Source organism: Microcebus murinus, chromosome X (assembly GCF_040939455.1).
Source record: "Microcebus murinus isolate Inina chromosome X, M.murinus_Inina_mat1.0, whole genome shotgun sequence".
In the NCBI taxonomy this organism is placed as follows: Eukaryota; Metazoa; Chordata; class Mammalia; order Primates; family Cheirogaleidae; genus Microcebus; species Microcebus murinus.
This window is the reverse complement of record NC_134136.1, coordinates 122,601,623-122,627,500: the sequence shown is the minus strand read 5'-3', so window position 1 is coordinate 122,627,500 and position 25,878 is coordinate 122,601,623. Positions and strand designations below refer to the sequence as shown.

At 53.1% G+C, this 25,878-nt stretch overlaps 3 protein-coding genes across 4 annotated transcripts; 2 read left to right on the top strand and 1 right to left on the bottom strand.

Moving 5' to 3' along the window:
• Positions 1-991: 991 nt before the first annotated feature.
• On the top strand, positions 992-11,581 carry SYP (synaptophysin). The gene is made up of 7 exons (XM_012738162.2): positions 992-1,092; positions 2,243-2,308; positions 3,434-3,558; positions 6,338-6,533; positions 7,330-7,521; positions 8,732-9,062; positions 11,423-11,581. The coding sequence occupies exons 1-6, from the start codon at positions 1,057-1,059 to the stop codon at positions 9,056-9,058; spliced, it is 942 nt and encodes a 313-aa protein (XP_012593616.1). The 5' UTR covers positions 992-1,056; the 3' UTR covers positions 9,059-9,062; positions 11,423-11,581.
• Positions 11,582-14,241: 2,660 nt separating this feature from the next.
• Positions 14,242-22,849, top strand: PRICKLE3 (prickle planar cell polarity protein 3). 2 transcript variants are annotated; one of them, XM_012738158.2, is made up of 9 exons: positions 14,242-14,443; positions 15,627-15,712; positions 16,609-16,792; positions 18,690-18,803; positions 19,104-19,241; positions 20,021-20,224; positions 20,317-20,503; positions 21,248-21,547; positions 22,124-22,849. In XM_012738158.2, exons 1-9 carry the CDS (start codon positions 14,402-14,404, stop codon positions 22,711-22,713), a joined length of 1,845 nt encoding a protein of 614 aa, XP_012593612.1. In that variant the 5' UTR covers positions 14,242-14,401; the 3' UTR covers positions 22,714-22,849. The 2 variants fall into 2 exon arrangements, with proteins under 2 accessions (XP_012593612.1, XP_012593611.1); XM_012738157.2 differs by having other exon boundaries at positions 14,244-14,443; positions 15,624-15,712.
• A 76-nt stretch (positions 22,850-22,925) lies between these two features.
• On the bottom strand, positions 22,926-25,878 carry PLP2 (proteolipid protein 2). The gene is made up of 5 exons (XM_012738161.2): positions 25,628-25,878; positions 24,430-24,582; positions 24,229-24,324; positions 23,604-23,694; positions 22,926-23,378 (listed from the first exon to the last, which is right to left on the bottom strand). The coding sequence occupies exons 1-5, from the start codon at positions 25,721-25,723 to the stop codon at positions 23,356-23,358; spliced, it is 459 nt and encodes a 152-aa protein (XP_012593615.1). The 5' UTR covers positions 25,724-25,878; the 3' UTR covers positions 22,926-23,355.

Below are 25,878 nucleotides of genomic sequence, written 5' to 3'. Positions count from 1 at the left end.
AGTGTACCATCTTATACATACCTCTTTTAGCACATGCATGAATCTATCTGTAAGATAAATTCCTAGAAGTGTAAATGCTGAGCCAAACAGTATACAAATGTGTTATTCATTTGCTAGATTTTGCCTAATTGCCCTCTACAGATGTTATACCAATTAAACTTCCACCAGCAATTTATGAGAATTTTTCTGACCAACCTACCAATATTTAACATTATAAAACTTTTTGATACTCACCACCCTCAAATATGAAAACCAGTATCTTAGCAGTTTTTATATGCATTTCTCTTAGTATGAGTGAGGTTGAGCATTTTAACCCCCAACTGTATATTACCCATTGGATTTTGCAACATGGCAATCACCATTAACCTTGATGAACCTAGATTTAGTAGCATGAAAGAGGGGTAGTCCAATTAAGAGAGGACTGAGGAATAAATAAGATGTAAAATGTAGAGTTGGAGTAGGCAAGAATTTGTCCAAGAGGAAGAGATAAATAAAGCAGATGATTGGAGGGGGAAGGGAGGGGGCTTTAGAGTGTGCTTAAAATGCAGACTGTAAAAAAGGAATCCTCAAGACCTTGAACTATGTCTAAACTGCAGGGACTCTGAACACTGCCAATTACTAGCTGGGTGACCTTGTACAAGTCACATAATCTCTCTGGGGACTCATTTTCCTCATCTGTAAAAACGGCACTAATAGTCCCTACCACATATGGCTGTTGTAAGGATTAAATGAGTGAACACATTTAACAAACTCAGAAAAGAGCCTGGCAAAATGTCATACTGTAGGACTGAGCGGTCCTCCTCTCCCCAGACCGCTAGGTGTGTTTCCACAGAGAATGACATTCCCAGCACGCTTTCCCAGCTCCAGCCTTTGGACTGGAAAGGCGGCGAGAGAGGCTATAGCACAGCCCACTGTGCGCAGGCGCGAGCGGCGGGCGAGGAGAGGGCGCGAGGGGCGGGGCCTCAGTCGCCTGGGCTGTTCCGACGATTGCGCGCTGCCCCCGCCGCGCCTCGCGCCGCCCTTCCTAGCAGGCGCCTCCTGCCCCCTGCATTGCTGATGCTGATGCTGGCAGACATGGACGTGGTGAATCAGGTACGCGCTCCAGCACCGTGGACAGAGCCCGCCGCTTCCAGGCCTTCCAGCCCTGGGTCGCTTAGCCCAGCCGACTCTGAGAGGCGGTGGCCAGGGTCCTGGCAGCGGAGACTCGGTCCCCAGCGCTGGGGCTGGGGGTCTGCGGCAGGCAAAGGGGAGGAAGGGGAAGGTGGAGAAAAGAAGGAGTGCGCTCTTTGCCGCAGCGAGGGCCATTCTCACTGCTGCAGCGGGCGCCCCCAGAAGTCCAGTTCATTACTGCCGACCTTAAGGAGAGGAAGAGGAGCCTGGGGTCTAGGGTGAGGGCAAGGGGGAAGGGGAGGAGAGAGTGGAAGGAAGATGGGGGGAGGGGCTGCAGATGAGCTGGGAAATAGAGCGACAGAAGGTGTGGGGGTGGGGAGAAAGGGCTGGCACCTGCCCCTCCCAAACAGAGACTGTACCCCAGTAGATGAACACCCCTTCCCCCAGAGCAGACCTAGGGGGATCTGGTTTTGCCTCTCCAAAACCCCCCAGTGTCCCCTCCCCCAACACATAGCCAGTGAAGCCATGTCCCAGCCCTCCCCCACCTTAATCAGTCCAGACCCTCTCTACCATCTCACTCTTCTTTGCCACCTCATAAACTCACCCCCAACAAGTACCAACCCTTCCCCATCCCCATCACCTCAGACCCCACCACCACCACCATCTGACTCACCATTGCTGCTGCAGACCTCTACCCTACCCTAACCAACCTGACTACCGCCCTCTTATGACTCACCTTCACCACTTAAGACTCCTCCCCCACCAGGATGAACCCCAACTCCATCCTCACTCTCTCCACCCAAGCCCTTTCCCCATCTGACTCACGTTTACATTTCAGAACTTCTCCCCTTCCCTAACTAGTCCTGATCCCATCCTCATCTTCCTGTCCCCTGACCTCCTCTGCCATCTGACTCATCATCACCCCAGACCTCCCCACCAGTCCTGAATCCTGGGGGTTCTTCTCTCAGAAACCCTGGTGCTCACACCTTCCCCAAGGTGTCACTTTCTCCTTCTCACCCCATCTCCCGAGATCACATGCCCATCCCCAGGGGTCATCCCCTGGCAGCCTTGCCCCTCACCTCTCTCTCTACCTCCAACAACTCCATCACTGCCCCATTGTTTCTTTCCTCAGCTAGTGGCCGGGGGTCAGTTCCGGGTGGTCAAGGAGCCCCTTGGCTTCGTGAAGGTGCTGCAATGGGTGAGTGTGGTCTGGGCTGCTGGGGGAAGAGCGCATGGAGACAGGGAGGTAGTGAGGTCTAGAAGATCAGTGGTGGAGTAGGGGTCGGGAGTGAAGAATGGATGAGGGGTTGAAGGGGATAGGGGAATTGGACCTCAGAATGAGGTTTCAGGGGTCTAAGACCAGAGAACGAATGGACTGTGGCATTACATGGGGCTGAGGGTACCCCCGTTGTGATGTGGCAGATTGTGATGTCCTACCTCCTCTCCCAAAGGGAGAAAGGGGCAAGGGAGGTGGAGCCTGTGGCCAATTGCTAGGGAAGAGATGCAAAGCCAGAGACACTCACAGACAGTGAAGGGGACAGAGAGAATGAGAGACAGGAAAGGATGGAGACAGAGATGGAAATACTGAGAAAAAAAGAAGATACAATGATGAGAAGAGATACAGAGACAAGAGAGAAAAGAGACAAACAGAGACAAAGAAGAAGGAGACAGAAAAAGACGCACAGAGAACAGAGATGCAAAGAGAAATAGACACAGGGAGAGAGGCAGGAAAATGGGATGGAGGAGACAGACATAGAGAGAAAGAGACACTCAGAAAGAAGAGAAACCAAAACACAGAGAAAGAGAGGCATGGGGCAGACAGAGACTGGGTAAGAGACAGAGACAAACAGACCAAGAAACAGAAAGACACAGACATAGCGAGAGACATACACTCACATGCAGAGAGAAAAAAGAGACAGAAAGAGACACCCAGAGACTAGAGAGGTAGAGAGAGAATCAGAGACAAAGACATCTGAGAAAGACAAAGACATAGAGAAACAGAGATAATGAGAAAAACAGAGACACAGGGAGACACACAGAGAACAACAGAGACAGAGAAGGCAAAGAGAGATGGAGAAGGAGGGATATCAGAGCATGAAGAGGTAGAGACAGAGTGACACAGAGAGAGAGAGGAACAGGAAGAGACAGCCATAGCCCTGTAATCAGCTTGTCCTTGTTCCCGATGAGCCCTGATTAGGGGGAGGGGGATGGGGACTGCTCCATCTGCTGCTGCCTGTGCTGGGCCCCGATCTGTCCAGAGGAGGGCACCCCCTCCCACACACACCCAGGCTCACTGTAGCCATCCCCACCCCTGCTACCCAAGGTCTTCGCCATCTTCGCCTTTGCCACATGCGGCAGCTACAGCGGGGAGCTCCGGCTGGGTGTGGAGTGTGCCAACAAGTCCGAGAGTGACCCCAACATTGAAGTCGAATTCGAATACCCCTTCAGGTGTGTCCCCACCCTGGGCTCCCAACAGACCTGAGAGAGGTGGGGGGGGGCGTGGAACCAGCCAGTACCTCCTCCCCAGTGGCCCTCCCCAGCCCCCACCTCAAGAGGCCACACCTACTGGGATGATTGCCCATGCACTGAGCACCCGCCTTGTACCTGGCACTGCTTTGGACTCTAGGGCTATGTGGTGAGCAAGATAGACATAGGCTGTCACCCTCTGGCTCTGTTCTAGTGAAGGAAAGGGGTGGGGGACAGGCGATAAACAAGATTCAAAATAAAAAGACACACATATGCACATACACATACATCTTAACACAGTTAAGTGCTCAATAAATGTTAGCCAATATTATTATTTAATCCCCATTCATTCATTTATTCTATACACATTTTTTAAAGACCTTATTGTAAATCGGGTACTACGCAAAGTCCTGGGGACATAACAGTGACTAAAAGAGACCCAACTCCCTACTTTCATGGAGTCTTCATTATAACAAATAAATTAATAAAGAGGATCACTGCAGATCAGGAGAAATTCGACGAGGGGATCCTCATCCAGGGCTTCACGATGGAGAATAACAAGGGGGTGCTGCTTAGCTATAGGGAATGAATAAACCCAATTGAACCACTCTGACATTTGTTGAGCTCACACTGTGTGCCATGCACTGTGCTGGGTGCTAGAGGCACCAGGGAGGAGGAGCACAGGCTGGCACAGTTGGTACCTTCACGGAGGTGTTTACCTTCCTGGGGGTGGGGAGACAGAGTCCCCCGGACAGAATTTCAGTAGAGGCTTCTGAGTCTCCTCCACTACTGCTTGGCCAAATAACATAACCACTCTGGGTCCCAATTTCTCATCTGTAAAAGAGGACAATAATAATAGCCACCTCACAGGGTTGTTGTTAGTATTAAATGAGTTAATACTTGGAAAGTGCTTAGCACTGTTCCTGGCTCCTTAAGTGTTTGTCAATAAGTAAAATAAATAAGTTTTAGGGGCTCAGGAAAGAGGCCAGGAATTGAGTTGGAAACTGGGGGGGGTTGAGTGCCAAGGGAAATGTGGGATCAAGAGATCACCCAGTGGGAAGAAGGAAGAGTGGAAACAGAAGAAAGCCCAGCACAGGCCCTGAGCAATGGTAGAAAGAAGAGCATGTGCCAGGAAAGCGTGGCCTGGCAGGTAGAGGGGCAACCAGGTATCCTTGGGGTCACAGAGGCAGGAAGAACAGTCTGGGGAAGGAGGAGCTGGCAACATGGGCTACTGGTTAGAGCCTGCCTTTTGGGAATCCCCAAGACCACAAAAATCTCCTTTGTATGCCCCCCCACCTCCATGCCTCCCATGCCTAGGACCTCAGGTCCAGAGGATCTGCCTGTTACCCACAAGTCTCCTAGAAAAAAATATCTTTGCCCTGGGTCTCCCTCACCAACACCCTCACTACCCTGATGCCTCCCAAGGACCCCTCATTCCCCCTTGGACAACCCCTCTCCCGACCTAGCCCACTAGAAACTAGAAACTCAAACCTAGATACAAGTCCTAGATACACCACTTATCGGCTGTATGCCTTGGACAAGTAACTTAAACTTGCTGAGCCTCTGTTTGTTCATCTGTAGAATGGGCATAATAATGCCTGCCTTAGAGAATTGCTGGGAAGTGTTAAATGGGACAATCATGTGAAGTGCTTAGTAGGTGATTAATAAATGTAAGCATCTTCCCTCAGGACTTTTACTACACAAGGACACCAACACCGTTTGCTCAGTCTTAGGATCCAGCCCCCCAATCTGAGGCCAGAGCTCTGAAACCCCCACTCTAGTCCTCCACACACACATTTTCTCCCTACAACTCCCTCCTCCAAACCACAGGAAAGGCCTTAGTCCCAGGACACCTTCCCAGTCCTCTCTTCTCCCCTCACATACACGCATCCTGTTCCAAAATCCCTTCTACCCTCCTTTCTTTCTGTCTGTCTTTTCCTAGTTTGTAGTCACTGGGCTTTCCTCTGCTATGCACACATTTTTTTCTCTCAAGGACCTGACGTAGGGTAGGGAGAAGAGTGAACATGATATATAGAGAAAACAAGGTTCAGATCTCAACTCTGCAATTCCCTTGCCTGCTCTGTGACTTTAGGAAAGTTAATGAACTTCTCTGAGCCTCTGTTTCCACCTCTGTATATTTCACTCAATAAACATTTCTTGAGCGCCTACTACATGCCAACACTGTTCCAGGCTCTGGGAATACAGCAGTGAACAAAATAGGAAAAAGCCCTGCCCTCTTATAGCAAAAATCAAGATCAAAAAGTAAAATACATGGTATGTCAGATGGGGATCACTGCTACAGAGAAAAATGAGCAAGGAAGGGGGCTAAGGGAGTGCCAGGAGGGAATGGTTCAATTTAATTTAAAATGAGATCAGGGAAGGCCTCACTAAGAAGGTGACAGTTGAGCAAAGCTTGAAGGAGATGACAGAGAAAGACATGAAGATACTAGAGGAAGAGCATTCCTGTCAAAGGGAACAGCCAGTACAAAGGTCCTAGGGTGGCAGGATGCCTAGCAAGTTCTAGAAATAACCAAGAGGCCAGAGTGCCTGGGCTAGAGTAAGAGAAGAATAACACCTATCTCACTAGGATGTTTTGAGCAATCAGTGAAATGTGACTGGTAAATAGTAGGTGCTCTGTGAATGGTTAATTCCTCCCCTTCCTGGGACCTTGTCAGAATCTGGGGGAACCTATGACTGGGCTGGGGAGGGTGGTCAGGGGCTTCTTAGGGGCTGGGCCATACCTGCCCACCTCTGTCTGCAGGCTGCACCAAGTGTACTTTGATGCACCCACCTGCCGAGGGGGCACCACCAAGGTCTTCTTAGTGGGAGACTACTCCTCGTCTGCTGAATTCTTTGTCACTGTGGCCGTGTTTGCCTTCCTCTACTCCATGGGGGCTCTGGCCACCTACATCTTCCTGCAGAACAAGTACCGAGAGAACAACAAAGGGCCCATGCTGGTGAGTCCCCACAGCCACTTGCATGCAGGGACCGTGGGGACACAGAGCCTCAGGGACACAGCCACCCTCATAGGCCACACCAAATCCCAGACAGACCTACATGCAAGCAGCCACCATAACAGCTACACATGTTGCTGCTGCTGCTGCTGCTGCTGCTGCTGCTGCTGCTGCTGCTGCTGCTGCTGCTATAAATCCATACCACGTATCAGGGACACAGAGACATAGAGTCATAAGGACATACTTAGCCCACACAGAATCCTAGACAGACCCACATCTGGGAACCTGCCCATTCTCACACAACTACGCAGTCTAGATCAAAGGAAGGAGCCCACAGAGGATCACTGTGACAGTCATGTATGTCATCATGCCACAAAGACACACTGATTCCTACACAGCTGTACTCACACACCCTCATCCCAGACACAAAGTGACACAAATTCCCACATGCAGATGAAAGTGGAAAGACACACTACTTTCCACAGATTTGGAAACCATCCCACAGATTTTCCCCCAACTATCACACCCACATATCACAATCATACTCCCACACCCTCTGTGTCACGTACACACACACACACACACACACACACACACACACACACACACACAAGCCCAAGCTGGGAGGGCCACTTTCAGGTGAAAGTGTTATGGATTTCAGAGCTGAAAAGGCAAGAGAGAGACAGGCCTTTTCTGGAGCATGCCCCCTCCCAAGAAAGCCTGTGACCCGAGGAGGCCGAGAGCCCAGCATGAAGCAGCTCACTCACAGAGCCCTCTTCCTCACCCCTGCCCACCCTAGGACTTTCTGGCCACAGCAGTGTTCGCCTTCATGTGGCTAGTTAGCTCGTCAGCGTGGGCCAAGGGACTGTCAGACGTGAAGATGGCCACGGACCCAGAGAACATTATCAAGGAGATGGGTGTCTGCCGCCAGACAGGAACTACATGCAAGGAGCTGAGGGACCCTGTGACCTCTGGGCTCAACACCTCTGTGGTAAGCCCTGGGGACTGGCTGCAGGAGGGGGGCTGAGAAACTTCCAGTCTGGCATGGGGAGTGGTGGAGAGAGAGAATGAAAGGAGAATCAGAAGCTCAAAGGGGCTCTCTGGAGGAGGCATCCCAATAATGTTGAAGGATGAGACAGCAAATACCACTGTGACACCACAGACTGTCCCCAAAGTGGAGAACATGAGATCTTCTGTCCAGATTAGGTTTGGGAGACCTGGATCCCAGACCCAGTCTAGTCATGTAGAATCTCTGGCAACAGCCCCTCTTGGGACCTGTTTTCTCATGTGCAAAATGAATAACTTCCAGTGTTTCCCCACTTGGATGCCCCCTACTGACTGGAGTCAGACTGTCTGAGCTCTGCCACTTGCAAGCTCTGTGACCTGAAACTAGTCACACGGCCTCTTGGGGCTCAGTTTGAGCATGTAAATTTAAGACTAATAATGGGTCCCGCTCCAAAGTTGAGTATTTAGCAAACTCATAATATATGAAGTATTTGGAAAATGGCACGAGGTAAGTCATATACAAGTGTTACAAATGCTAAGATTACAACTTTTTCCTGTCACTTGCTGGCTGTGAGACTTTGGGCAACTTATGCTCTCTGGGCTTCAGTTTCCTCAACTGTAAAATGGAGATATTACTTCCTGTCCAAAAATTAAATTTTAAGTGAATAACATGTAAAGTGTTTAGAAGAGGGTGTGGCATATAGTAATACATATATAAAGTGCTTTATTTTATATAAGTTCCATATATTTATATTTTAATATTAAACTATATATTTACATATTTTATGTGAGTTTATACATATATTTGTATATACATTTATGTGCATATATGCATTAGTTGTATATCTATATTTAATAAGAATGTATATATTCTAAATTTAAATTTACCATATTTTATACAAATGTAAATATGGAGATATGCAATTATATAAATACTTGTATATGTAATGCTGGTAGATCTCAACATCCCCCGGAATCTGAGTTCTAACACGCCCTCTCCCCCCAAAAGGTGATTATTCTGTACGTTGACATTCACGTACTGGAACTCAGAGGGTCTGGGTTTCAGAAACCACCACCCTCCGGGAACCCACAGATTCATGCCCAACATGCCCATTCCTCCACGCTTGGCCTCGATGTCCCCTGGGGCCGCCAAAGCAATAGGCGGCGGACGACAGCCAGGCCTTGTCTCCCTGCAGGTGTTCGGCTTCCTGAACCTGGTGCTCTGGGTCGGCAACTTGTGGTTCGTGTTTAAGGAAACTGGCTGGGCCGCCCCGTTCCTGCGTGCGCCTCCTGGTGCCCCCGAGAAACAACCGGCACCCGGGGACGCCTACGGCGATGCGGGCTACGGGCAGGGCCCCGGCGGGTATGGGCCCCAGGACTCCTATGGGCCCCAGGGCGGCTACCAGCCCGACTACGGGCAGCCAACCGGCGGCAGTGGCGGCGGCTACGGGCCTCAAGGCGACTATGGGCAGCAAGGCTACGGCCCGCAGGGTGCGCCCACCTCCTTCTCCAATCAGATGTAGTCTGGTGAGTGACGGGTGGGTGGTGCGGCCAAGGAGGGTACATGAAAGGAGATGAGCAGGTCAATAAACCAATAAGAGTCAGGGGTGGGCAATATGTAAGACGTTTGCTGAGCCAGTAAGGACTGAAGTCTGAAGGAGCCAATAGGGAGGCAGAGCTACATGCTAGAGCGAAAACTTAGCCAATGAATGGAGAACAGGAGAGTGGTGCTTGAAGATGGGCAGAATGAAGAGCCTATGGGAGGGAGGCAGAAGTGCAGCTCGGGGGGTAGAGAGGGGAGAGAGAAGCGGGCAGAGGGACCAATGAAAGGAGGGAATAGCAGGAGGACTTGCGCAGTGGAGATTCAGCAGAGCGCAGGAGCCACGGAAGGGAGGAGGAGGTAGGTCTTAGAAAATGACTGCTAAGCGAATAGATAATAAGGCCAATAGATGATGAGAGTAAACGGGCGTGGGTCTTGAAGGTCAGACGAGCTCACCAATGCTGGAGGAGGGGATAGATCTGCCACCTCTCCCCAGTCCTGGAGGTGAGGGAGGTTGTGTGGAATTTCAAAGGAGGAAAAGCGGCAGGGTGGAGCCTTGGAAAGGTTTGCCCGCCTTCTTGCTGTGCTTTAAAAGAGAGGTGAGATTCTCCTCAGATGTGAAGGGGAAGGCGGAGAGAAAAGGCAGGAGAAGGCAGAGGGGCGGCGTGAAAAGGTGAAGGCAAGGAGGTGGCAACACAGGAATGACGGTAGTTTCTGGCACCGAGTTAGCAAGAATGGAAAGGGCAGAGAGTTCATTAAGCATCCCATATCTAATTCATCAAAAAATGCTGTTGGCTCTACCTTCAAATATATCCATAATTTTCCGACTTTTCACTGTCATCTCCCCAGACCTTTTCACAGGTATTCCCCTCCATTTCCATTCTGTCCAACTCACAGCGTCAGGAGGGATTCTGTAAAATCCTAAATTGGGCCATGGCCCTCCTGTGTTCAGAACTCTGCCGGAGTTCCCATCGCATTCCAATTAAAAGCGGAAGTCTTCACTGTAGTCACAGGCCTTACCCACCACGACCCTTTTTCAGCCACATTAGCCACCCAGTATGCTAGGCACAATCTGATTTCAGGGCCTTTATACTTGCTTTCCCCCAGGAGTTCCACGCCCTCACACAGGCAACTTTACCTGGCCAGCTCCTTTTCATCCTTTCAGTCATTTACTCTGTGAGATCTTGCCTGACAACCCTAACTAAAACAAGTCCCCCTTGTTATCTTTCTCCTAGTATCCTGTGCTTTTCTTTTCTTTCTTTCTTTCTTTTTTTTTTTTTTTTTTTTTTTGAGACAGAGTTTTGTTTTGTTGCCTAGGCTAGAGTGAATGCTGTGGCGTCAGCCTAGCTCACAGCAACCTCAAACTCCTGGGCTCAAGCAATCCTCCTGCCTCAGCCTCCCAAGTGGCTGGGACTACAGGCATGTGCCACCATGCCCGGCTAATTTATTCTATATATATTAGTTGGCCAATTAATTTCTTTCTATTTATAGTAGAGACGGGTCTCACTGTTGCTCAGGCTGGTTTCGAACTCCTGACCTCAAGCAATCCACCTGCCTCAGCCTCCCAGAGTGCTAGGATTATAGCCGTGAGCCACCACGCCCGGCCTACCCTGTGCTTTTCTTTATCATACTCTGTAATTATTAGTTTATATGTTTATTGACTGTCTCTTCCACTAGACTAGGGGATGTGACCATGACATTCATGCTGTATACACATCACTTAGAGCTCTTAATGTTAGGTAATGTTTTATTTAGTAAATAATGGAAACAACATAGCATGAGACATTTTACTCTTCTCCACTCAAAATCATGCCAGGGCTTATACAACACCCAGAGTCAAAGCTGAAGTCTCCACAGTGTGGTCCATAAGCCCTCTGTGACCCCATTGCCTACCTTTCTGACATCACCTCCTACTACTCTCCCCCCTTTCTCACTCCACTTTTTGGTTTTTTCCATTTCACTTATTGTCACCTTTTGTTATACTCATGTGCCGTTTTCATTGTGTCAAGCCTCCCTCCCCCTGCTACATGTAAGCTCCCAAAGACAGGGATTTTTGTTTTGCTCAGTATAGTATATCACCAATGGCTGGAACAGTACCTGATAATGGACTATTATTTGGGGGGGGGAAGGGGACCATGATCTCTTTCCCTCACCCAGTGGGGGCAAGATGGAGAATATCTTCCCAGTAGGGGCAGCTGGGATGAAGCTGACTTCAGGAGTGTAAGTGAAGGAAGAAGGAAGAAAAGGCATGCCAGGCAGAGGGTAAAGGCATAACAGCCCAACCCCTCCCTGAGGGCACTGCCTGTGTCTGGACCCACTCTCATTTCTGTGTCTTTTGTCTCTACAGGTCAGTGCAGCCCAGGAGGACCCCATGGGTGGGCAAGAGCTCAGGAGAAGGCCTGCTCCCCTTCCCACCCCTATACCCTAGGTCTCCACTCCTCAGCCAGGAGACCCTAACTGTCTTTGCTGTTTATATACATTATATTATATTATATATAAATATCTATTTATCTGTCTGAGCCCTGCCCTCACTCCACTCCCCTCATGCACTAGAGGCCCAGTCTTGAGTGGGCCTCTCTCTCACCCCTACCCCTTCCCCTGCATCCCTTAGCCCCTCTCTGTTCCTAGTCCCTGTCCCCTGAGGTTAGGGGGCTTTGAAAGGGGGACAGGGAGGAGACAGACCTCGGCTGTGTGGGGAGGGTGGGTGTGACTTCAGACTCTCTCCCCTCTCTCTCTGCCCTCCTTCCAACTCTGGCCTTGGTTCCTCCAGCAATGCCTGAACAGAGGCCATTAGGGGAAATCCAACCCCAGGGTAAGAAGCAGACATTGGGGGGAATTGGGGTACAGTGGACAGCTTAGAACTCAAGGCAGTCTTGAAGGGGTGCTCTGGAGTGGAGGGGTCAGTATATGGGACATACTGAATCTGGAGTCTAAAGGAGAGGGGTGCCCTAGAGCATTCTGGGGTGGGGCTTGTAAGGAGACAGAGGATCTGGTTCTGGAAGGGGCAGGGATTTAAGTGAGGGAATGGATGGGCTGCAGAGTGGCAGGTCTTGGATTATGTGTGGTTTGGAACACTCAGGAGTATTGATTCTAAAGGGGACAGATTTTGAGCAGGGCAAGAAGTGGGATTCAGGAATGGGCTAATTTTGGGATGAGATCCCGGTCAGGGTTCCAAGTGGAGCGTGGCTTAGAGTGGGGCTTGCATGAATGCTTTGGAAGGGGCAGCCCCCTCCATTGATAAAAAGTTTTAAAGTGGGTGGGTTTGGGCAGTAAGTTGGGAGGGGGAACTTGGTTAGGAGCTTCAGGATGGGTTTTGTTAGGGATGGGGAGGAATGGCCCTGGCCAAGGCTGGGGACTGAGGTGGCCTGGAAAGAGCTGAGGGATATATCTTGGAGAGTGAGAGAAGCACAGCCCACACCCTTGCCCACCTCGTGACAAGATAGCTAGGTAATCAGAGGACAGAACCAACAGATCTGTGGGGCTGGCTCACCCTTCTTCCCCCCTTCCCCTGCCCCCGCCCTCCCTCCATACCCCTACCCATCCCGTGGTAGTTGGAGGTCTGGAGTCCCTATCCTGCACCCTCTGCTGTGTCTGTGATGTCAGTAGTGCCTGTGATCATGTGTTGCCATTTTGTCTGGCTGTGGCCCCTCCCTCTCCCCTCCAGACCCCCACCCTTTCCCATGCCCTATGGTATTGTTTGAAGACCCCCTCCCCAAGGAAGAACAAATATGATTAATTCTCCTCTCCCAAATAAACTCCTCACCATCTAGTTCACCAGGCTCTGATTTCTCAGTGTGTCTTTCTTTTGCGGGGCTGAAGGGAGAGAAGGGGGGAAGGAGGTAAGAAGATTTGCCCTCAACCTGCTGACCACCCTTAAGGTTGCTGCCCCATTTCAGGCCCCTCCAACCATGTTCTGTCTAGCGGCTTCCTCTGTGAAGCCTCGCCCATCCATCATTCTAAGTCACGCTGAGTAGCCCTGCTAGCTGTCCCAATGCTAGCCACCGGATACCCAGTCTTTGGTTCTAATTCTGGTCCCTTAGCCACGGCCCTTCAGGCCCTGTGGAGCCATGTCCTCAAACCCCCAAAGGGTCCAAATAGGACCCCTATACTTCACAGACAGACTTCACTACCCGACCCTGGCTGTATTTTTCAGACCCTGGTGTCTCTCCTCCTTGCCTCTGCCCCAACAGGAGAACTGGGACACTGGCTAGGCAGCAAGGCCTGGAGGCGGGGGCGCTGAGGTCACTCCTTAGTTAACTCATTTATTCATTCTCTTTTATGCCTTCCCGGCTCCCCTCCCTGGGGCAAGGAGGGTGGGGAAGTGACTGGGATGTGTGTAATGGAGGAGGTTCCGGGTGCCCAAGATGAAAGGCCCCGCTGAGCACTGCTACCTCTTGCCTAATTAAAGACCCCAGCTAGGCGCCCAGTTCTGATTGTGGGTGGGGAACGCCCTCCTCCCAGCCGGGAGGCAAAGCTGAGCCCCACAGCAGGAAGGAGAGACTCCTAATCCTGAAACTGCACTCAAAGAAGGGAATATCTAACTGGAGAGAATGCAGTTGGGGGAGGAAAGACTTTAAGAGCTACTTCTCAGGACTTAGGGGGCTTGACCGCTAGGCCTGTAAGGATGGGAAGAGAGCTAGGAAGAGAGCTTTAGAACCTGGCCAGAGACTTTAGCCCCCTCCCCATAAATCTCAAATAATCCTGGCTTTGAGAGGGGAATAGGAAGAGAAGGGTGTATATAAGATCTAGCTCTCTGGTGGGGGTGACAAAACACTCAGCTGAGGCCTGAGACCACTCTTGCAGCATTCATCCGGGTAAAAGACGCTGGGAACCTCACCAGTGAGGAGGGAGCTAAGAGGTGGCTTTAACCCCTCCCGTAAATAAGCATCCAAGATAAACCGACAAGAAGCATCAATAGAAGCATCTTAGTGCCACTCCTTCAAGTCAGGCGGCCACCTCCAAGTACCCCCGATGCCACCCACTACAAAGCCCTCAAGCCCTAGAATCTCCCATGAGAGGCTACGTGGCACACTGGGGTTCTACAGGCCGTAACTTGTGATGCCGGGCTCCCGCCCTGGAGGGGAGCGCAGAGGCCTTTTCCGCGGGGCTCTCCTGGGCTGCAAGCATCTCACTTCTAGGCAGGGGGCGCCGAGGCAACGGCGACGGAAAGACAACAGGTCCGGGGCGGGCCCTGTGGGGCGCGCTCCTCCCACGCGGGTGTCAGGTTTACGGAACAGAGATCCTAGGCCCGACGCGTGGTGACCGGACTGCCGTGAGGATTACATTCCCCTGACCCGGCCTGACTTGACCGTGCCCCGAGCGCGCCATGTTCGCGCGTGGGTCCCGGAGGCGCCGCTCTGGGCGTGTGGTGAGCAGTGGGGGGTCGGAGGTAAACTGAGGCCTGAGCGATTGGGTAGGGGATAGGGATAGAGAGCAGACGCCCCATAGAGGGTCTGGGAATCCCATCTCCAGCATTCCTAGACCTGGGGCTGAGGCTGCTGGAAGCAGGTGGATGAAGGAACCTGTAGGCATGGGGGCCCATGCTCCCTACTCACCTCTCCGCACACCCTGGGACCCGGTGCACTCCTTTCTCTTGTGAATTGCAAGAGGGAATTCTGCGGACAAAAAGATTGGGTCCTGGGGTCTTGGGTTAAGCAGGGCCCTCCTGAGCTTCTGAGGGAAGGGACACCTTACCTTGGAGGAACATGTACTGAGGGATAGAGTCCTACTCTCCTGGCATGCCTGAATGCTGAGGGTAGAGAGATTAGGACTTGGGGAAACAGGGCTTCCAGGCTTCCACCTGAGCCAAGGAGCTTTTAACTTCTTGGATAGGAGGGTCTTTCTCTTCCTTTGGAGGGGGTCTCTGACAGGAGAAGGTAGGATCTGGATTTGGTGGTCCAGAGAAGGAGTAAATAGCCCTAGGATATGAGGGTCAAGGTCAAAGTTTCTTGGAGCAGGGGGTTGCTGAATGGAGTAGAGGCCTCCTGAGTTCCTTGAGGAGGGTCCCCAGTTCCTTGCTATGAGGGAGTGAAGCCAGGAGCAGCTCCTGAGCTTCTGAAGGGAGAAGGGTTCATGTGGGGAATCCCAAGGAAGGATGGGGTCCCAGTCGCCTACCCTGTAGAATTGGAGTGCTGCTGGCCTCCTGGGTGGAGAGGGGACAGAGATAAGGCCTGGGAGGGGATGCCCAGATTAAGGACTCTGTGCTCTGGTGGGGAGAGCACTATGAATTCTGGGAGAGGTGTTTGAGGCCTGGAAGGATCTGAGGCAGGGGGGTGTCCCAGGCTGGGGGAGGGGTAGTGCAAGGCCAGCCTAGGGAAGGGAATTCCCTGAAAAGGAGGCTTGTTGGAAGGTGGTCTCAGCTGCCCCGCCTCTGCCTTGGTTGTGTTCCCCTCCCCCGCGCTCCAGGCGCTGTCCCAGCCTGCCCAGCACTGCCCTGGTGGGACAGGCCCCAACATGCGGTTGCAGGCCTTGGAGTAGAGGGGCGGGTGTTGACTTCTCTCTCTCTGCTCCTGCGCCTTGCCTGGACCTGTGTCTGCCCCCACCCAAAGCAGCATCCAGAAACCGATGACCCAGACCGGGGTCAGCCCTGCAACTCTTGCAGGGAGCAATGCCCCGGCTTCCTGCTGCACGACTGGAGGTAAGTGACCCCTCCATACACAGGGCTTCTGTCAGAGCTGTGCCCTCAGGGTAACCTCCCCAGATCTAGGCTCCTTGCCCACTGGGGGAAATCAGTTAGGAACACTCAGATTCAGAGCCCTGCCCCCTGACCCATTACCAAGAGTTGCCTTCCCAGGAAAGCTCCACCCACGATACAGCCCCGCCCCCAGTAGAGTTCTCCCCAAGCCTCTGAGTTGCATCCCTAGGGAGATGCTTCCGGGATCTGAGCATCGCTCCCTGATCTCCAACCTCCCCCCCCCAATTAGGCTCTGAACTACTCTCCCAGACCCAGCGTCCTATCCTCCTACTGGAGTGCTGCACCCAAAAGTCTCATAAAATACCACACACAGCCCCCAGCCCCCAGATTCAAGCTCTACCGGGGCCTCATCACACAGGCTAGAGCCCTGACTCTAGGGAAAGTCTCCCCACAAAATCCAGAGGCTTTCCTAAGGGGAGCCTCTAGATTCATAACTCCAATCTCAGTCTCAGAGCCCCGCCCCCACTCAGGCCAGCTGCCAGTGAGTGGGACACAAGTTCCAGAGCTGAAAGGTTAGGGGATGTCCTTGAGACTCTGCAGCCTCACCCCTTCACATCCCTTGCCCAGGCTTACAGCCCCACCCCTGGTTCACAGACATGCCCTCCTCCGGCCCCTGTCTTACTGCTGGAAGCTGAGCCTCTCACAGCCAATGCCTCCCTCTCTATCACTGACAGGCTCACAGCCAGACCCTGGCTCATAGCCCCACCTCCTGTCAGCCCTGCCCGCAGGCCCAGGGCCCTTTGGTGGTGATAATCTGCATGTCTCCGCCACTCAGTTGGGCTGCTGAGGGGTCTGGGTGAGCAATCCCTTAGTAATTGACCCTCATCCTGGCTCCCCAGAAAGATCTGCCAGCACTGCAAATGCCCACGGGAGGAGCACGCAGTTCACGCGGTGCCTGTGGACCTGGAACGCATCATGTGTCGGCTAATCTCAGACTTCCAGCGCCACTCCATCTCGGATGACGACTCAGGCTGTGCATCAGAGGAGTATGCCTGGGTGCCCCCAGGCCTTAAGCCCGAGCAGGTGACCAGAGGCCAGCCACCCTCTCTTGCTGTCCAGTGGGTACACACATAGGCTCTCTCACACACACACACTCAAGTGGGAACCTATTTCTGGAGCAACATTAGAATGTGTGGTTAGACTGAAGGTCCTTCTGACCACTCCATGACAGAAGGGTGGTCAGCCCCCCCACACTCACAGGGAACCCTGAGTGATCTTGGCACCAGTTACTCAGGGCCTGTTCACCCCACTCTTATTCTACGTCAGGCTTTACCCCAGTACTTCATTCACCAAGTCTTCATTGATTGATTCATTCAGCAAATAGTTGTGGAGCACCTACCTCCAGTCGCACACTGTTCTAGGCACTGAGGACACAGCAGTGAACAAAACACAAAATAACATATCGGCCACATGGAGGTGAGAGTCTCAAAAGGAGCAACAGCCAATAAACACACCTTTAAATATGTGTCAGATGGTATAAGGGCCATGGAACAAAAAGGCAGGGAAGGGGGCGGTGAGGAGAGACAGAGAGAGAGAGGGAGAGAGAGAGACTAGCAATAGGGTGCCCAGGTAAGCCTCTGAGAATTTAACGTTCGAGCTACCCTAAAGGAAGTGAAGACATGTACCATGCAGATCTCTGGGGTAAGAGCAATTCGGGCAAAGTGAATAGCTAATGCCAAGGCCCTGAGGCAGGAGTATGTTTGGCATATGTAAGGGCCAGTGCTGCCGAAGCAGAGTGAAAGAGGAGGAGAGCAGCTGGATCTGAGGTCAGAGAGGTAGCAGAGCCATGGAGAGGACTTTGACTTTGACTCTGAATGAGGGCAAAGCCACAAGGGGGTTGTGAGCAGAGGAGGGACGTGATGTGGCTGCTGAGTGTAGAGCAGCCCGCAGGAGTGATGGCAGAAGCAGGGGACCAGAGAAGAGAAGGCTATTGCAGTAGCCGGGGTGACTAAAGATGGTGCTGGCAGTGGAAGCAGTGAGACATGGTCAGATTCTAGATATATTTTGAAACTAGAGATGAAAGGATTTGCTTGTGAGGGTAGAAAAGAAGGGAGTGAAAAATGACCCCAAGGATGGGTGGATTAATTTGTGCAGGAAAGGGAAAAGCAGGATCGAGTTTTAGGGTTAAGAGCTAAGTTTGGTTTTGGCCATCCAGAGTTGAGATGCCTGTTAGACATCTAAGTGGCCATATTGCCTGAAACTCAAAGGAAAGGTCACAGGGCTGGAGGTATGCATTTGCAACACATTAGCCAAACAGATGATATTTATAGCCATGAGGTTGGATGTAATTCCCAAGGCTGTGAACGTAGACAGAGGCAACAGGATCAAGAACTGAGCCCTAGGAGCCTCCCACATTTCAGGGTGGGCTAGTTGAGGAGGAGCCAAAAGAGGGACACAGAAGGAGCAGCTGACAAGGTAGGAGAAAATCGAGGACTGCGTGCTGTCCTGGAAGCCAAGGGAAGCAAGTTGTCAAAGGAAGAAGAAGTGATCAGCTGGGTCCAGGGCTACTGATGGGTCAAGTCGGATGAGGACTGAGACCTGAACAATGATTTTAACAATGTGGACATCATCAATGACCTTGACAGCTTTGGAGGATGGGTGGGGGTGGAAGCCTGAGTGTAGAAGGCTCCAGGGAGAATGGGAGGGGAGGAAGTGGAATGCATAGAGTGCTCACAACACTTTTGAGGAATTTTGCTGTAAAGGGGAGGAGAAAAGTGGAGTAGCAGCTGGAGGAGGAAGTGGAGCCAAGACCTGAGGGAATTCTCAGCATGTTTGGGAGCTGAAGGAAATGATCTGGCCTTCAGGAGAAGTCCCGCCTGATGACTTTAATTATCTCAGAGCAGTGGGGACCCACCATCTCACTGCATCCCAGCTCATCCCTAATCTCAATTGTTTTCTCCCACCCCTCATGTCCTCCTAGGTATACCAATTTTTTAGCTGCCTCCCGGAGGACAAGGTCCCCTATGTCAACAGTCCTGGGGAGAAATACAGGATCAAGCAACTACTACACCAGCTGCCCCCACACGACAGTGAGGTGAGGAGACAGAAGACAGGTATAGCCTGGGTGAATGCAGGGCAGCTGGAAAGAAATGGGCAGGGTCAGAGGAGGAAAGGTGAGCTGATCTGAGATGAGAGTTCTGGATAGGCTAGGGTCATCAGGGGACATTCCTTGGCAAAACCACAGCTGGGCCTTGGAAGAAGAGGTGGGTGTTTCAGGCAGGAGGCACCAGCTATACAAAGGCCTAGAAGTAAACTTTCTGGGCATAGATGAAGTCTGAAAGAGAGAGAGGGGTGGCCTCAAGGTCAGAGCCTGGAAGACCCCTACTACTCCCAGGCCCAGTACTGCACAGCGCTGGAAGAGGAGGAGAAGAAAGAGCTCCGAGCCTTCAGCCAGCAGCGGAAGCGGGAGAATCTGGGGCGTGGCACTGTGCGAATCTTCCCAGTGACCATCACCGGGGCCATCTGTGAAGAGGTGAGCCACAGAGGCCTCAGGGAAGGAGTAGTGCCCTTGCTCCAAGCCCTGGGGTGCAGGTCCAGTCTCCCAAGCCATGGAAGATAAGGCCTGTCCCTTAAGCCCCAGTGGGCTGTCTCTAGGATCCCCTCTGGAGGACAGGGTCTGTTCATCACATCTCGCTATTGTGCAGGGGCTGTCTCTAAGACCCTCCTGGTAATGGGGTATATCTCTAGAGGCCCCTGGTGGATGGGACCTATCCCTCAGATCCCACCGGTGGGTGTAATTTGTCTCTAAGGAGGCCCTAGTGTGCCTTCTCTATGGTTTTTGCCCCTCCATGCAGTAGCCATGGGGTGTGGACTATCTCTCTGGTCCTCTTGTGGTCAGAACTTGTCTTTAAGAACTGACCCACAGTGGCAGAGCTGTCTCCAGAGCCCAGTGGCAGGTGGGGCCTGGCCTTAGATCCTACTGTTAGGTGAGGGCTGTTCCTGAGGTCCCAGAGGATGGAGACTATCTATGTGGTTCCCTCACTTTGCCTGACCTGTCTCTATATCTTCCCACCCCACTGTGGGGGAGGCTAGCCAGTAAGGCCACCCATGATGGGTAAGGCCTGTCTCTATGGCTTCACCATGAGCAGGGTCAGTCTCTAAGGCTCCCCCCAACTGCATTCCCTGTGATAGGCAGGGCCAGTCACAAAGGTTCACCATGGGGAAGGCCCAAGGGTGACATGTCTTGGCTGATCCCACCCATATGGCCATCTTGGTGATGGTGACAATGTCTGTCTGTCTTTCCCATGGCAGTGTGGGAAGCAGATAGGAGGTGGGGACATCGCAGTGTTTGCCAGCCGTGCAGGCCTGGGCACCTCCTGGCACCCTCAGTGCTTCGTGTGCACCACATGCCGGGAGCTGCTTGTTGACCTCATCTACTTCTACCATGCTGGCAAAGTCTACTGTGGGCGCCACCATGCTGAACGCCTGCGCCCACGCTGCCAAGCCTGTGATGAGGTTTGGGCCTCCCTGCTCAGGGGCGGGACTGGAGGGCAGGTAGGGCCAGGGGCAGGACTTTCTGACAGCCACAGACGGCCTTTGCCCTCCAGATCATCTTCTCCCCTGAGTGCACAGAGGCTGAGGGCCAGCACTGGCACATGGGTCACTTCTGCTGCTTCGAGTGTGAAGCTTCCCTAGGAGGGCAGCACTATGTCATGCATCAGAGCCGTCCCCACTGCTGCACCTGCTATGAGGCCCGCCATGCGGAATACTGTGATGGCTGTGGGGAGCACATTGGTGGGTGAACGTGGTGGGATGGATGGACAACTGGGCCCCAGCCCCACCCCACCAGGATTCCTCTTGTCCTTCAGGCCCCAGCACCCTTCACAGCAAGTCCCACCCCCAGTGTCCTCCACTGTACCATACTTTCTAAATGTTACCTATATACTAGTCCACCACTACACATCCAGACCCACCTCCAGGGTGCCCTCTAATTCCTGGCCCCTAGGACTACCCTCTAAGCCCAGCCTCTACTACTCCAACCTATGCCCCATTCTCATCCACTCTCCTCCATCCACCTAGGTCACAGCTACCATCCTACCCCCTAAGACCTATTCCTTTCCCACCAAGGCCACACACTCCCTTCTAAGCCCTGCCTCCACCACCCAGGCCTCCTCCTCCTCAGACCCAGCCTTTCCCTCTCCTTCCACCTGGAGCCACCCCTTAACATCTAAGCCAGGCCCACATCTTAGAGTCCAAGGCCCACCCCTACTCTGAGAGGGAGCACCCTGGGAAAGAAAGAGTGGGAGGGAGACATTTACCAGCCAGTCCCCAGGACAAGAGAATGAGGAACCACTGGGGTGAGGACCAAACCTTGAGTTTCCTGCTTTCTCCAGAGAAAGGTCTTTTGGGAAGGGGGAGAGGGCATCTCGGGGTACCCTGCTTCAGTTCCCCACCCCTCCCCGAGAATGGCCCCATTCATGAGGGTGGGGTATGCCTGGAGGTTCTGCCTCAATTTCCCCCTCCCATCCTTCCCCACAGGCCTGGACCAGGGCCAGATGGCTTATCAGGGCCAGCACTGGCATGCCTCAGACGGCTGCTTCTGCTGTAGTCACTGCGGGTGTGCCCTGCTAGGCCGCCCGTTTCTGCCACGCCGTGGCCTAATCTTCTGCTCTCGAGCCTGCAGCCTTGGGTCAGAGCCCACCACTCTGGGGCCCGGCCGCTGTAGCTGGAGCTCAGGCACGGTCACCACACCGCTCACAGCCTCCACAGCCTCTTTCTCTGCTGCGGAGGGGGCGTCCAAGACAGCCACCAAAGACACCTGCACGGAGTCACCGCCTGGTGAGCTAACCCTCTAGCTACGCCCAGCCACAGCCCTATTCCCCACCGCACCCCCGCCCCTGCCTCAACCTTGGCCCTTTCCCTTGACTCGCCCAGGCCCTACACCTGCTGCATCCCTGGCCCCGCCCTCATCTCAGCCCAGCCCCTTCCCCAAACCGTTCCACGCCTAGACTCCAGCCCAAACTATGCCCACCTCGTGAACCCTGGTTCCGCCCTGCTTCTGTACAGGGCCTATTCCCTACCTCAACTTGTCCCTGCTTGAGCCTAAGTCCTCCAGCCTGTCACCCACCACCCTCTTCACCCAGGCTTCTCCCCATTCTATCAAACCAAATCTAATCCAGCCCATGCCCCACCCCTTCCATCCGAAGCCACGCCCCCGGCCCCGGCCCCATACACCAATCGGTCTTGCTCTTCCTGCGTCTTACTTCCCACCCTCTCCACCCAGCGACGGCTCCAAGCTTCATACTTCCCAGACTGTCCCTGCCGGTCTCTGACTCCTGCCCCCACTATCCCAGTCCTGGTGGGGAAAAGAAGGCCCTTCCACAGGCCTCCTGCATGAGTCGTTTCCCTTTACAGCTGCAGACCCTGAGGAGCCCTCCCGCTTTCTGAGAGAGGCCCCCCACCGCCACTCCATGCCGGAGCTGGGTCTCCGCAGCACCACTGAGCCACCCTCGGAATCCCCCGGCCAGCCGATTCCGCGCCCAGACGATAGTGCCTTTGGTCGCCAGAGCACCCCACGTGTCAGCTTCCGTGACCCTCTGGTGTCTGAAGGAGGTCCACGGCGGACCCTGAGTGCGCCCCCGGCCCAGCGCCGCAGGCCACGCAGTCCCCCACCCAGGGCCCCCAACCATCGCCATCGCCGCCGCCGCCACCACCACCACCACCACCACCACCCTAGCAGACGTCGCCACTATCATTGTGACTTGGGATCAGGGTCAGATTCAGGATCTTGCTCCAGTTCGCCCTCCAGTTCCTGTTCTGAGTCCTCAGAGGATGATGGTTTCTTCCTAGGAGAACGCATCCCATTGCCTGCACACATGTGCAGGCCCATGCCGGCTCAGCTCACTGCAACTGAGACTCTCAACCCCCGCTCCTCCCCGCTCCCCAGGGACTCTCACCCGGGGATGCCTCGACAGTCCCGAGACAAGAACTGCATCGTGGCTTGAAGGCAGGCAGTCCTGGAAGGACTTCATTCTCCAGTCAGTGGAAAGGATAACCCCCCCATCTAAGTCATAAATCCCCTTCTTTCCTCCCCCCTTCTGCTGTTTGTATTATTGAAGTAATTTAATATTTGTTGTAAAATGGGCCCGGGTCTTTGCCTCCTTGTCCCAGCTGCCCCTTCCCAATTTGCCCTCCTGATGCTTGAGATTTATCCACATCTGATCAAAGGATTACTTTATTCATTACCTTATATTTTAACAATCTGCTTATTTATTCATCCCTCCACAGGAACCCCCCCCACACACACACACACACAGCAGGGAGATTATTTGGAGTGGGTCACAACCTGGGGCCTGGAATCTACAATCTAAGGTGCCTTCTTCCCTCATTTTGTGGCTTAGGTGGGGACATGGTTCAGGCAGAACTGGTGTCTCCTTTTGACACCAAGGAGGACCTAGGTACACCCATAAAAGTGGTCACACCCAGCAGTTGATTGGCAGGCTGGAAGACAAAATTCTCCCAATAAAGGCACTTTTGCCTCAATAGGAGGCTGGGAATTGGTAGGCTAGGAGTGTTGTTGTGGGGGTGGAGTTATTCCAATGCAGGACTTATTTGCAGGTTGCAGGAACAAAATGAGAGGAGTGCGCCTACACTGAGCCATCTGTGGGGTCTGTAAGTGAGGAAAAGAGAGAAAGCATTGGCTGGATTCACATGCCCATTTTACAGACAAGAATACTGAAGCTTGTGGTACCAATTGGTACAAAAGCCATAAGTACCAACAAGGAAGAGAGTTGGCATTCATACTTTTAGGAGATCTTTTTCCTTTTCTCCTCTGCCCCCTCAGCAACCAACACACACACACACACACACACACACACACACACACACAACTTACCAGTGGGGGCTGCTGTATGTCTTTGCTGCCGAAGGGGGAAGGTAACATAGGCATCATACCCAAAAAGGCATGTAGCAAGTAAGCCCAGTACCTAGGAGCAGGATGGGAGTGAGAGGGGTTAGATTAGGTTGTCAACCCATTCAGCCTCTTACCTCCTCGTATCCACCACTGCCAGCACCTGGCTCATGAAGCATGGTGACTCAAGCCCAGACTGTGAAGCCAGAGAGCCTCATAGAAAGATCAAGACAGTGGATTCTAACCCACCCTGCCTCCTTCTAGTACTTCTCAGCACAGGGCAGCTGCACTATGGCCCCACATATGGGGCACAATTCATACTACATTTGAGACAAAGTTCTAGCAGGTGGTAGTCTAGTGTGTTGACAAAGGGACCACCTGTTGGTACTTCCCACAAAGGTCCTTGTGCTGGAAAAGAGACAGCCCTTAACAGCAAATGAAGATCTTGAGAGGCAAAACTGGGGCCTGAGCCAAACTTTCATGCAGGCCCTGAGGGCAAGTGCTGCCTGCTGTGGGTCTCATACTTTCTGCCAGGAGCACAGGCAGAACTTGCCCCCTGGATCCTCAAACCCTTCTCTCTATGATTTGGAGCTGCCTCCATGGTCATTACCCCTGCGACGATTTTGGAATGGTTTCCTCTCTCAACAAGGACAACAATGGAGGTGATCAGGTAGAGGATCGCTGCTATGAGGGTTCGGAAGAAATCCTGTGAGGTGTAGGAAGAAGAGGAAAATCAGCACCCAGAGTTCCCCAGATAATCCTAACAGCCCAGGCCCCTCCCCAGCCTTGCCATCGTTGACCCCCTTCTCACACTCCAGGGCCAGTTGATAAATGGTATCTTGGCGTGCAGGTCACACATGTAGATGACAAAGAAGATAGCAGCAAGAATCATCTCAACCACCGACAGGGAAGAGTACCCTGGTGTGGAGGCACTGAAGCAGATCAGAATCACCAGGCACAATATCTGGAAGGGTGACATGGGAAAGGGGGCCTTGATCAGCTCCCAGGGCTGAGGACATTGGTTTAAATTTGGGCTCTCAAACTCTGATGCCTACCAGGACTGGGAAAATGACACACAATAATAGCTACACACTTTTTGTGTGCTCACTGTGTTCCAACTTCACTTAATCATCACAATAATCTAATGAACTGGGTAGTATTATTAGTATCTCTATTTTATAGATGAGAAAAGTGAGGCACAGAGAGGTTAGATGGCTTGCTCAGGGTCACCCCACAAGTAAGTAGAGTTGGACTTCTCGGTTTCCCCCCTTTTCCACTCTAGGATATGGGCAGTCTGAGAGGAGTGGCTGTGCCAGGTGTTTTGTGAGCATCGCTGGCGCCAGCTCCTTGGCCTTGAGGGGGAGGAACATGCGGTTCCCCAGGCAACTCCTTTGGGAAGCCCTGAGAGTGACACCAGAAGGGCAGGGCTCCCTTAAAGGCGCCGCACTCCTTTCACAAGCAACTCAAAGGCGGCACCCACTTCGAAGAGGACAAGAAATCGAGGCTCCTGAGCAGCCCGAAAAGCTAAAGACATCCCTCCCGGACCCAGAAGGGCAAGGAAGAACTGGCGAAGGGTGGGGCGCCCTACCCCGCGGGACTAACGCTTGGGGCCCCACCCAACAAGCCCCGCCCCTGGGCGTGCTGCCAGCCCGCTTGCCAGTGCCCAGGCCGCGCCACGCCCTGCCACAGGAGGCCCCCCACTTCCCAGCCCCTCAGGACTCCTTCCATGTGTCCACTGATGAGTCCACGCGGGCTGTCCCCACGAAGCCCCCCCATAGGCGTTATAGGATTCTCGCCTTACCCCATGGCCACCAGCTCTCCGACCACCTTCTCCAAACCCCACCGACTCGCCCTGCGCCCTACTTTCGGGCTTCCACTGCAAACCCACTCACTGGCGCCCCCCTGCCGAGCGCCCCGCCATGTGCCTGCTTCACCCCAGACTGTCTAGTTCCGCGTGGTGCAGCCACCCCACCCCGCCTTTGCCCACCCGCCTGCCCCAGTATGCTCACAATCTCAGCAAACAGGAGAATTCCCTTTCGTGTGCGCGAGAAGCTGGTGCAAGCTGCCCAGCAGCCGGGGGCCGAGAGGCGCTCGGAATCCGCCATGGCATGGGCTGGAGTCCCTGCGGCCACAGAGGATCTGCTCGCTTGCTTGAGGGTTCGAGGACGCAGTACACCGAGCTGTCTTGCCCGCTGTCTGGCCGGGAAGGGGGCCCCCCCGGGGCGAAGGAGGGAGTGAATCACCGAGCTAGAGCAGAGGC